Genomic DNA, 13556 nt, shown 5'->3' with positions numbered 1-13556 from the left:
GACGCATGCGCATTTGCATAAATGTCTACACACACACATACACACTACACACAATAAAAAACATAGGAAATAGCAAGAGTGATTACAATAGTTCCTATTGCATTACATGCATAGGAACTAATAAAAATGAGATTAAAATAGATCTATAATCTAGGTCAAAATTCTAATAGGCCTATTTTGATACAAAAAAATTATTAAAATTGGAAAACATATATGCCAAATATATAATTTAAATTTTTGGTCCAACATGTATTAAGATAGTCAATGAATTTTAGCTGATTTGAAAATGAAATTTGAAACCTTCTTTTTTTAAACAAAAAGTGCTGGTTTTGCCAGATTCGCTCACAAATGTTTGAGATTAATTGCACTGTAGAATATGATAGGCTATATAAGCTGTCACCATTGGAGAGGAGCAGGTTTTTGTACCTTAGTATAAATGAAAGCCAATTAAGTAGTGAATGTATTCATTTCCTAAAGTAATATACAACAGTGATCCACCATAGTGATCTCAGCACTATTTAAGACGACAGCGGAAATGATAGTGCACCCCTGATCGCTACAAACACACTTCACATACAGTACTACCCTTTCGCAGTACTGTTCAACATTATGTAATCATTATACAATCTTTGTCTGTCAGACTTTGTTTGATCAAAACTTTGTATACTATTACCTACTTTCAAACATCATCTGATCAAACAAATTATGTATGCTGTTAGTGGCAGAATCAGGAATTATTAAGAGTGGGAGCCAAAAGGTAATTTTACATTATGGTAGATCATAGAGATATTATAGCTTTACTATAATCAGTCCATGGGTAGATCCAACTAGACTACATCTTAAGGTACAAAAACTTAGCTACAAAATGTTACTGTATATCTGTGATACCTCTTGATCCGGAAATGGAACTCTCAGATATAAATTTGAATGTAATTATCTTTCCTCCCAAATATTCATAAACATATCTATCTGTGCTTGCCATGTTTCTTCCCAATCTCTTAGAATTCTAATCCGATCAGATATTTTTTAGTCTGACAGACAAAAAAAATCTAATCTGATATACCCAGCTTTACTTTCAATCTATATAAAGACTGTCACTCTCAATGTGGTACCACAGTTTTTTTTAACCTCTGCTTTTAAGCAAGGTTCATGATGCTTCTAATATAGCTACCATAAAATCTGGTATTAATATTAAACAGAACATGTTAGTAGGCCTATCCTTGTGTGAAGAAACACCTCCACTAGTGATATTGTAGTGTTACAGTGGAACATCTACAGGTGCTAAGATCATTATCATTTTGCAAAATTGTTATCCATAAATTCATAAAGGATAAAGACTCAATCTTCAGAGGGAATGGCAATACAGGAAGAGCATCTGTTTCTAATATTCTACTTGCTATAAATAGCTAATCATACTTGGCAGAAAAATCCATGTGATACAGTACACTACAAGAACACTGCAATGAAACACAGGTACCACAAATCAAGATTTGTAATTATACCAGAATTAAGCAGTTGCTGTGCTGTATTTTATTTATTTATTTTTTTAAATTAATTGTCCCATATAAATGAGTTCGTAAAAATATTGTCTCAATAATGTAATTTTGAGGTGTTTGCGTCAGAAAATATCATAAAGTGATGTTTTGCCCTACCTGATGTGTTATCGTACATAATACCTGGTCTGTTCTCAAATATTTGCGAAAAAAATTTGGGTGGGAATCGAACCCACGGCCATCAGATAATAAATAGTCTGGTATGATATCCACTAAGCTTGTGCCTAATGACAACTTTGAATTTGATCCCTAAGTAGCACAGCGGGTACTGCAAAATTCTGTTTCGATGTACATTTACCTCAGAAATATATCAAGGAGTGATGATTTGCCCTAGTACCTAATGTCAATATGTATGTAATGTTTACAAGACGAAAACTTACATGGGACATGCACTAAAAGTTACAAGGGCTTTCCAAGATATATCTACTTCCTCCATCACACAAATAAATTAAACATTAGCTAAAAGTTTTTAGTTAAAACAATAATAGGCTGTAAAATAATTATAAGGCTCTGCGAATTGAATTTTCTCTGAACTTTTTGGTGACTTTTACTAACGTGGCATACTAGTGGTTGAATATTCAACATTCACTAGCTAAGGTGTTTTGTCTATAGATGTAAATTTGGTGTAAGTTTCTAATTTTGCTGTCTGTTATTAAAATCTCACTGTTTCTATAATAATAATAATTCTATAATGATGACAAAGATGATAGTGTTGATCAGTGGCAAAGGTGAAGTAGAAGGACTTGATGATAAAGTGAAGGGGGACGTGAAGGCGGAGGGGTGACCAGCTGGCAAAATAAGGTGGAATGAGGTGATTTTAAAAAAGTTAAAAATTTTAGTCACCCCCAGTGGGTGACTGGGGGATCAAGTTTTTTGAGGACGTGCACCCCTGCACACCCCCTAAAAATAATAATAATTTTGATTTTTATAGCGCTACAAACTATACAGTAAAATCCCAAAGTGCTTAACAATAATAATCATCAATATCATCAATAATATCATTACTACCAGGCTACTGATGATGAAAGCCTAAAATAATTTTGATTCATATTCTTTTCTTTTATGTTTATTTATTTGTTTGAATCACTTTCACATTCTTTCTTCTCAATCATCCAACCTTTTCTCCTTTATTTTGTTTAAGTACTGTATCAGTACACTATAGTTAATACTGTTTCAAAAAAATCTTAAACCAACAGCAAAATGGCAACTGATGATTTATGTATTAGATTTAATGGAATATAAAAATTGTGGTGTCACCCCTTTGGGCAACATGGCAATATTAGGTTAATGAAAAACAGTTGTTTATTAACACTGTAGACTGCACCATCTATAATTGGCATTAGTCCCACAGCATAATCAAGCAGTCGAATGTCTATAACTTAACACTTTAAAAGCCAATTTCATTATGTTTCATATTTTTCAAGGTCATATAATTTTTGAAAAATAGGTTGATACTCGATTACTTTGGAGAAACATGGGGTTGGGTCATTCGTAGAGCTTGACATATTTCCTTTTTTAACAAGAGCGACTGCTCACTGGTTTGCATGTTCTTCCACACTTAAATACGGTACAGGCGCAAGTTATTATACTGGGTTTTTTTGGAAGAGCTATTAAGATGGAAATTTTTTAATAATTAGGATGTTTATTTGTACAAAAAAAATTATTATTTACAATGTTCATTTGTACATTAAAACCATAAAATTCAAAAAAATAAAATTTCTTAAAATTGTAAAAAAAAAAAAAATTGAATACCAAGAATTTAACTCACAGCCTCAAGTTCTTTAGAACACATTTTTAACCGACCATCCATCCATGCGACCTTCCATGCGACATGCCCTGTTAGTGGTAATGGCATGTACAGTCCTTGCTGAAACCCCTGTTTTGTTTTGTAGGTGTAGGGGGAAACCCTGGGGTCCAACTTAAAAAAGGGTGATGAACGTTTGATTGAAATCACCTCTACAAAATTTCCTGCTTGTCTGTTGAAAACTAGCGACGCTGGATGCTTTTAAAGTTTTGGTAACAAGACCAAGAACAGTGGTGAGGCTCTGCCGTCAGCACCTTGCGCAGAGCCAACAAGTGCCCTTCCCCTTTTAAATTACTTTTTTAATGACTACAATAATTGCACTAATAAAATAAAACAAATATAAAATATAAAATGTAAAATATAAGTATATATAAATTATAAATATAAATAAATAATAATATAAATATACTATTATCTATACTATTATACTATACTATATTCGAATGAGGGGTCCAGGGGGAGACTTTCGCAGATAGAAGGTCAGACACCTCAACCCCACCATGGTTGGGCCTGAGGTAAGAAAATTTATGATTAAACCTCTAGATCCCGGGTATTCAACCTTTTTAAGCTGAGGGGCCAGTCTGTTGAGACAAGCAGCGGCCCGACATAAATTTGTGTACTTCTATGTCAGCCCCGCCCATTTTCTTTTATAGTAGTGGATTCGAAATGGAAGGGGCTTGGAAAGAACTTTCAGAGATAGGCCTAGGGGAAAATACCACCTCAGCTGATAAGTTTTCAAAGCAGTGCTTTCAACAGAACAACATGCCCCAGAGCCTGATGTTGCTGCAAATGGTTAGACATCGCTTCATATAAGCACCCCACTTAATACCATTATCCGATACGAAAAGCTATTTTGCAATTTTTATCATAAAAATTGAAGTATCCGCATTAATCTCCCCCTCCCCATGTCAATACCCTATGCCACTAGTCTAGATACAGTGAGCTAAACTCTGAAAAAGCCACACAATTGTAAACAAAGCTATAGTAGGGGTGTCTTCAGTAGGTGGTGTTCCTATAAACAGAAAAACTTTGTTAAAAATTGGCCTGAAAAGTATATATTTTTAGCAATGTTGCGCACAGACCGATCAAAATCTTTGGCAGGCCGGAGTTGACCCACAGGAGGGGGTTGAAAAACGGGGCTCTAGATGACCATAATGGCAAGCATATAATTCTCTTTCTTTCCCTACCTTTTTTTTTTATAAATTTGAAAGACTTTGGGGGACGGGCAGGGGTCCTGCGCCAGCATTTTCCTCCTTGTATCCACCACTGAATACATTAGTAAAAGTGTTTTTGAAGGACAAATGTGTAAAGCTCGTTTTTACGATTGATACAGTACTTTAGGAAAACCGACACAAAATATATTAGCTGTTTAACGTCTTTAGTGGAGATTTTTTCTAAAGTTCCGTTCTGCAACCTATGGGTCACGACCCAAAACCTGGGTCACGAAGAAATTTTGAAGAGTCGCTTCAGAAAACAAAATTGATGGTGACAAACGAAAGTGCTGACAAACAACCATACCCAATGCATGCGAGTTAGCTTGACATTGACTGTGTGTAAAAATATAAATTCTGCATTTATAGTCCTTTTCAAATAAAGTTTTTAACTATACTTTGTGTGTTAATTTAACACTCTATTTAAAATTTCTGGATCCTCCACTGCCACTGTACTGTACGGCCCTACTCATGTGTTTAATTTTTTTCCTAGCTCAGGGATACAAATTTCATGTACGGTACTTGTTTTCAATAAATAGAATCTAGAAACCTTAAAGACTTTGTGAATTTTTGAGAACATTTAATATGTTCAGAGGGTTACGCAAATGCGAAAAGTTTGAGAACCACTGACCTACTGTACAGTACTCTCTTTGATAGTCTTCCTACAGTAGGCTTTCATGTGATGCCAAGGTAGGCTAGTCTAGCTATAGTGGTTGACATTTTCTGGTTTCTGGGCATTTAAAGCACACCATCATATTCAGAGGGTGTGAGCTTAATTAAACCTCTGGGATTACCATATATTAGTTATACGCCTATCATTCAATAGCATTAGGAATTCCCCGCCAATTAATTAAATATAGCTGCAGGGTAAAATTTCAAAGGAAATAGCAATTTGTCTGTCATTGCTGCTAACAAATCGGTCAACATGTGAATTCTTCTATAGTTTTGAATAATTGTATGTATCCTGCATTTAACACACATTTATACTGAAATGCTAAACCCTTCTATAAAAATTGGAGTGGCTGCAAAAACAATAAAACAAAAACAAAAACAAAAAAACAGATAAAATACAGCATTATTTTTATGATGAACAAATGAAAACAATTATTAGGTACAGTAGTTATTTGGAATGTCATGCTATCTAACAATTCAGTAAGCAAACTGTATATATTCACCAATGTTGCTTTAGACAAGAATGATCTCTTGTAAAATTTATCTACAAATAAAAAACAACATTGCAGCAATTTTCTAAGGACATGCCAAGTATTAACTAAGTGTAGCTTAAACATTTACCATAATTGATTATTGTACAGTGCAGTATTATTATAACAATATGTTAAATTTAATTTTTAAGCATTAAATTCAAAGATGCAACTTACATCACCACAGAAATCACTCTCAACAAGTGGCCCACCATTAAAATGTCTGAAAACAAGGAAAAAAAGACACTGTAATGGACTATTCTTTATTCTTTATCTCACAGTACCATTTATTATATAAAATAAGTAACACATTATATTCACTATACTCTAATAACAACATGAATTATGATGATGATAATGATGATGAATGATGATTTATGATAATGATCACAATGAAGATGATCAAGATGACGATAATGCATATGTGGCAAAGACAATCCAAACCAGTCACTCGTCGCAAAAATCGATTTTGAGTTATTAATATAGGGTTAAAGAGTAAAATAAGAGCTATAAAATGGTAAAAAAATCGTTCAAATCCGACATTTCCTTCTGAAGTTACAAGCATTTAAGCATACACCTGTTTAAAGAACAATATATGAGAAATAAGCCTTCAAAGTTTATGATTTCAGGCATTTCTCATGCAGAAACTATTATAAAATTATTAAAAAGTGTTGTTTTAACATTGAAATTTGGAAAAATAACAGCACAGTATGATGTATAAATATATAAACCTTAGTTTAGTGAAATAAAATAGATTTTTAAAAATTTCACATTCTAACATGTTTTTGCAATATTCTCTGAAACACAATTTGCGACGAGTGACTGGTTTGGCTTGTCTTTGCCACATATGATGCTGATAAGACAATGATGATCATCATGTCATTAAATGATGATGGCATCATCATCATGATCATAATTCATAGTCATGATGATTATGACCCTGAGGATGATAATCACAATCAAGATTATGATCTACTACTACTACTACAAGTCTCAGAGGCAACTAATTAGAAAAGGTTAGTTCAGGAATGGACGGTGGACAAAGGTGGACGGCGGAGCCACCCAGCCTGTTTTGTAGTTTTGTTTTTAAGTTTTGTACCCAGCCCTTCACCACCCTTAAATCCACTCTAATTATTTTAATAGTTTACCAATATTATCACCCACCTACCCTTAAAATGTCTACCACTTACGGTGCTCTTAGTTTCCTACAGCTATAATAGTATAAAACATAAAATAGGCAGAGCACTTAAACTTTTATGAAAATGTGTAAATGATGATCCCTATAGACAACAATCATCATTAATACTGTATTATGCAATTTTGAGGAGAGGGTGGGGGTGGGGTGGTCACAGAAAAGGATGCTTTGTAATCTCTCGATCTTGATGAAGAAAACAGATGACCCTTATTTTACTCTCAATTCAAATCTCTTCTTAAGCCAGGCTCCGGAGGGGAGGGAGAAATTGATGTACAACTTATTTTTCTAAGACACAAAAAGGGTGTTTAACAAAAGACTCGGAAGCAGTTTAATTAGACAGATTTTTTAATATTAAACAATGGGGGAAAAGGTCGAAAAACAGTGGTTACGACCCCTTTCCCCAGTTTTGAAATATTAAAAAATCTGTGTATCATTTAATTAATGGTTCCAAATTTCTTTTTTTTATCATCTTTTTGTGTCTTAAAAAAAGCAGTTGTACAACATACAAAAATGTTTTTTTCCTTTCACAGCCTGACTTTGAAACTCAACTTTTTCCATAGTTTCATACTTCCATAAATTTTGACATTTCAGTGAAGCGTGCTAATTTTCAAATATAATAATAAAAAATACTATAATAGTGTACATTTTTAATTTTTAAGGTGCAAACAGATGGATACATACTACTAGTGTATAATTATCATTTGAATAACTTTACTTACTCAAGTGTTGGTACTATATAAGATGTCTTCAACTTTTCAAAGTTTGCTGCAAGGTTAGCCGTGCCTTCAATTACAAACACCACATTGGAGGGTGTCTCAACTACCATGATTCTTGCATGTGTGACGTCTCAAAATGGATCACAACAAATCTTATATGAAAGGAAAGTGAACTTACATAAATCATGTGTCCTTGTTGTTTAAACTGCTTTGTCATCCAAATGTGATATGCCACACTTGGATGAAAACAAACATCATTTTTAGGACAAAAAGTATGATATTTGTCCCTTTTCTCAAAAAAATGGAAGTCCAAGCATAGAAAAGGTTTGCTTTATTTTTGTATCTCTCTGGAAATAAATTTTGTGTTACGATTTTTTAGAAAATTATCCCAGATATCATAACTTTTGACTCTGTACTTCTTGGTTTTGCGTTTGTTGTTTTTTGTTTGTTTATCAAATATATCAAATCAAATTTCTAGTGATGATTATTCTTCTGACATTCTCAAAAGTCAGCTCCACCAATCAGAGGGCCTACACTACATAATTTAACCAGTGGCCTTTATACCCTTAAAAAGTTCCTCTTATTCATCGTTAACATCACAATTAATCTGGTGTGCCAAGGCCTTGTCTAGGGCCTAATTATGGCTGTGTGGATAATGGGACACATGAGCAAATAAATGCCAGTTCAATTCAAGAAAAAAATAAACTTTTGCCACACTCACTGTCGTCTGGTGTAGGCTTTGAGGCCTAATACTAGGCCCCTAGTCTAGGCCTGTGGTACTACTAATGTAGGCCTAAGCCTTGGTTAGATGCTCAGTTTAAAAATCAACTCCCTCTGGTTTAATATACACCTACCAGGCCTAGCCTAGGCTAGAGGGAGCAGGTCAAAACGACAAAAAACCAAAACGGCAATAAACCAAAACAGCAATGATAAGTACCAAAACAGCAATAGACCAAAACGGCAATGTCAACTACCAAAATGGCAATAGGCATAGACCAAAACGGCAAAGGAGCAAAAATCAATGCCAAGAATGATGCACCACTGGGCGCGGGCAGCAGTTTATAATTTTCTGAATCATGTTTTCTTTTTTGTTTTGTAATGGGTTTTTTTTTTTTTTTTTACATCCATGACTAGGCCTATATTATTTTTAAAATTACATTATGATTTTTCCTTTCGCATATTTTTAGTTTCATGGCATAATACTGTTTAGCCTCATTTTATCTGTATTTCAAGGTTTTAATTATTTAAATGTTCACTGCTTTTATATTTTATATTATTACATTGTGTTCCCCAATCCTTTTACTATTGAATTGTATTGTATGTTTGTGCATTTTTACTTTTAACATACATTTTTTAGCAATTAAATTTGTATGTTATACTAATATTATTATTATTATATTATCATCATCATTATTACCATTTATCATTATTATTATAGTGTTTTTTTTTTCTTTCGTGTTTTTTTTTACTTTTTACATAAATTGTTTAGCCTCATTTTGTCTGTATTTTAAAGTTTTAATTATTTAAATGTTTACTGCTTGTATATTGTGATTTCGGTTTATTGCCGTTTTGACTTAGGCCTATTGCTGTTTGGTCTTGCCGTTTTGACCTACTGCCGTTTTGACTTACTGCCGTATTGACTTATTGGTTTTGGTTTTTTGCTGTTTTGGTCATTCCCATATTGATTTATTGCCATTTTGTTTTTTTTGCTGTTCTGTTCAAAAACCAGGCTAGGCTCTAGGCCTACTACTAGAGTAGGCTAGGCCTAGGCCTAGCCTAGTTAGGTCTAGCAGTACTCTTAGGAAGGCCAAAAGGGCTAGCGTAGACTACAGTGTAGTTAGGTTAGCCTAATAACCTTCTCCCTACTCCCTACAATTGTTTCCTTGACTCCTACCACACAAACTTAGGTCACAGTCCAACCTAGCCTATGCTAGGCCTAGGCTATACCGTGAAAGGGCTTGGCCTAGGCCTAGACCCTGCCAGACTGGGTCGCGCAACCCTTGCCGTTGTCACCTCACTCAGTCAGTGTACCCAGACTAGCCTAGGCCTAGGCCTAGATAGTGGGGCCTAGCCAAATGGATAATTTAATCAGTCGAGAAAGCAGAGCCCAATCATGCAAGATAAAAATGCTTGTTTATTAAACACAACACCAAGTCTCACCCTGTTAAATATATAGTTTCAGGTACTTCCTTTAATCTGAAATTACGTAGATCCTACCGCATTCATTTCCGATGATTACACACGGATTTTCCGAGCTCACTGTTCACTAAGGCTGTTCTGTTAATTGTATTTAACCCCTTACTATTTTATAAATAATTATCGTTTGTATTTGTATTTATCAGAAATTGAGCCAAAGAAAATTAAATTTAAACAATATAATTATGTTTTATTACCTTCCAAGTATGATTTCAGAAAACGATCCATTTATTGAATAATGATCGAACATTTCTCTGTTAAAAATAATGGGAGAGTAATAATTACCATTACTGACCCGAGGTCACGTTTTACCTTCTGCATGCTGCTGCTGCTGATGCAGCTGATGATGATAATAACGAGTACGATAATGATAATGATAAAGACATGTACAGTACAGTAAACAAGTATCAGGCCCCTCTGAATACAAAATGGTGGATATCTGACCTTTTGTTTTTTTAATGGGAAAATATTCGACCATGGTACCTTGTCATAAATGTTAATTCATGTGTTTTTATCTATTTTTTTTAAGTAGGCCTACAGTGTCTTTAAAGATGACAGCAGCTTTGAAATTAGGCTGGCGCCTATCCTAATTTTTATAACCGGATAATGATAAAAGTAACGGATAGTTTCTTATCTGTCTGTCCAAGAAAATAGTTAGAATTAGACCATGACAAAAAAAAAAAAAAAAAAAAAAAAAAAAAAAAAAAACCCGTTATATAAGGTAGGTAATAAATATCACCAGAATACGGACGAGTGCATAATAATAGGCTACGTTACTATGTGTATCAGGATGCTTGTTACCCACATAAAAATACTACGGAATTATGCTGGAATATCATCAACTGATTTCTGATATCTCTCTGAATACACTGTACTAGGTATAGCCATCCAGCGTACTCCTATTAGGCAAAAAAGGCCACGCCCACCAACCCACTTCCCAATCTACAGAGTGGTCGCGCCGGCGAGGATAAGGGAGAACAATTCCCCACCCCACATGTCGGACAGGCCTGGATCCCCCGTCGTCCGACGCCACGACCAAATATTAATTTGCTTAAGCCAATACGTAATTTTGATTGCCAATCACTAAAATTACCAAAGCACCGTCAATTACCGAAGTCTAGCTAGGTTCACCAGCACCTGAGCGGATGCGCTAGGGCCGGTCGCACTCCCAAAAAAGCTCACTCCCCCAGCTCCCCCTCCCCCGCCAACCCCAAACAATTACGCTCAAGTAAAAATCACCTCAAATAACCTTGTTTTATGAGCTGGCGCCTCTCACCTAATTATCGAGGCCTCACTTCACCTTTCTCCCCTATGAACCTCATTTAAGACTCACGCCACTGGTCCATGGAGACCCCCACCCAGGGACATATCCCCTATTCAGGCCCACACCCTTATTAATTAGGAGAAACTTTTTATGGTCCCGAAGGTGTCTAACAGGGGTTAGGCCTACTGATAAGCTAGCTGTCGTGTTGAGGTTTTAAAAAACAATCAAGAGTAGCCTATATGGGTGTTGATACTACCGCTGAGAGGGGAAAGCAGGTCCAATTTACACAAGCCAGACAATTAAAAAAGTAATAAATGTGTATTTGGGAAAAATATTTTGAACGATATTCACATCAGTCAATAATTATTATAGTGAGATATTTAAGGATGGTTGTCTCATATAGTGCAACATCTAATTCGAGACCCGGGTTGTACAGGATTTTCCGAGACCCCTCACATTTTTCGAAAAACCCCAAAATAATCTTCAATCTTTTGAAGATGTTTTCAAGATGTAAGGGTATTGCCCTTGAAAATGACAACAAATCATAAACAAATAATTCTGAAATTAACTTGGACATTTTGCAGTAACATATGCCTACAAATTATTAACTTGAGCATAGAAATTATAGAATTTAAAACTGGGTAATTATAATAGAACACTTCTACTGAATATTGAATTGTTTTTTAACATTTTCTCTGTAAAATGATGGGTAAACATTTTTAAATACACTAATTTCTATGTTCAAGTTGATAATTTCGATGAATTAAAAATGGGCAAATTAATTTCAAAAATGATTTTTATGATTTTTTTTTCTTGTTATTTTGCATGGGACAATAGGCCTACATCTTTTTAACACAACGGGCCCTGAGAGATACCCAAATTGATTCCCAAAGGTAATGTCTCAAATTGTATGGCTAATGTATTTTTGTACATAAATACACTCTAGCCGTTCTGTTAAATATAAGACTATGTAAAACAGGCCCGTATCCAGGGGGGGGGTGGGGTTATGGTTCGGGAGAACCCCCTTTTCTAGCAAATCCCCTCTTTTCTGGAGAAACCCCCTCTTTAAATTTCCGAAATAAGTCCTCCAACGCCAACTAATGCACTGCAGACCCACCCAGACACAGACATTTTCAAACATATCTGCTTTTATAGCATTATTTGTGACCAATAAAGCACAAAAATCCTCTTGCTTTGGGGGTTTCGCAGACCCCAACGGGACTTCGACTGTGGACCAGTGTGACCACTGCTGGGTATTTTTACTTGGTCTTGGGTTCTTGAGTATTCCGTTCAAATCCTTGGGTATTTTATTTTTACTAAGAAAATTAAATATATTTTTAATAGAAGAATTAAGAAGTAACAAAGTATATTTCAGTCCATTCAAGTAAGCAATACTCAACGAAGTACACATAACATTGTTAATTGACTGTTAATTGCTATAAACATGGGTTCAGAATTGTTTATTTGTGATTTGCGTTGCCATTTCTCTATGATCTTACCTAATTTTATGCATTACATGATAAAACTTGATCACTGATGTACTGATAACACTGGCCGACTGAGGGCGTATTTTTATATCTGTATGAATATTCATTTTACTAGAAATTGCAAATTGCCAGTGAAGTGCTGCGAAGTACAACTGCATATTAATGTTCGAACAAAATTATTTATGCAAGTGAAAATAATGAATAATAAAAATATAACAAATAATATGAGACACGACCCATTGTCTATATTAGAACACTTCTGATTGGGTAACAAAGTCGTAATTTTTCATTTTTGTCAAAAAGGTGTCTATAGTGGTGAATTATGGTTTAGGTTTTTTTTAATAAAGTTTCAAAAAATTTCTATGTATGTGGAAAATGTAGTTAATTATCAAAGGTTACAATTTTGATTTTGAAGACTGCATGGTCTAGGAAGTGTACATTTTTTTATGGGGCAAGTTTCCAAGGGCGGGTTTTCTAGGGGCGAGTTGACTGCCAAAGAGTGTTGCCAAAGTGCGAGCCAGCGTGTTATTTGATCACAAGTGCGAGACATCACAAGTGAGTGAGCAAGGAGGTTAAATTGGTGTGAGCCAGCGAGCCATGACGTCACGAAAATAGATACGAGACGTTAACGAGTTATGCGATTGCGAGGTATCGGCTGAGGTTTGTGGAGTACAATTAAAAAAGCAACTATAGGTCTAATAATGAATTATTGTGATGTTAAATAGACAATGTTAGCTATCAAGGAGCGACGTTGTTTTTCATTGGGACCTTCGTGCCTTCAAGGCTAAGCCTACCATCCTACTAGCAAGTCTAGGCCTGGCTAGCGCGACATGCGGACGTTGGTACGAGTAGGTTAGTCAGCAAATTTTTATATACTGTAAACAAATTTAATCTTTGTCTAGGCTTTTAAGTAATTACAATCTTGAGT

General features: G+C 34.8%; 1 protein-coding gene across 3 annotated transcripts in view; it reads right to left on the bottom strand.

Moving 5' to 3' along the window:
* Nucleotides 1–9958, bottom strand: part of LOC117125264 (mediator of RNA polymerase II transcription subunit 25-like) — a 49918-nt gene extending 39960 nt beyond the window's left edge. For all 3 annotated transcript variants that reach the window (XM_033271729.1, XM_033271730.1, XM_033271731.1), the window contains exons 1-3: nucleotides 9842–9958; nucleotides 7685–7833; nucleotides 5948–5993 (exon numbers count right to left, since the gene is read on the bottom strand). In XM_033271729.1, the coding sequence (XP_033127620.1) occupies nucleotides 5948–5993; nucleotides 7685–7791 (153 nt within the window). In that variant the 5' untranslated portion in view covers nucleotides 7792–7833; nucleotides 9842–9958. The remainder of the gene's footprint in view (nucleotides 1–5947; nucleotides 5994–7684; nucleotides 7834–9841) is intronic.
* Between the last annotated feature and the right edge of the window lie 3598 nt (nucleotides 9959–13556).

The sequence above is a fragment of the Anneissia japonica genome, unplaced genomic scaffold (genome assembly GCF_011630105.1).
Source record: "Anneissia japonica isolate Jap-2015-1 unplaced genomic scaffold, ASM1163010v1 scaffold690_len516080_cov150, whole genome shotgun sequence".
In the NCBI taxonomy this organism is placed as follows: Eukaryota; Metazoa; Echinodermata; class Crinoidea; order Comatulida; family Comatulidae; genus Anneissia; species Anneissia japonica.
This window is presented reverse-complemented; position numbering and strand designations above follow the sequence as displayed.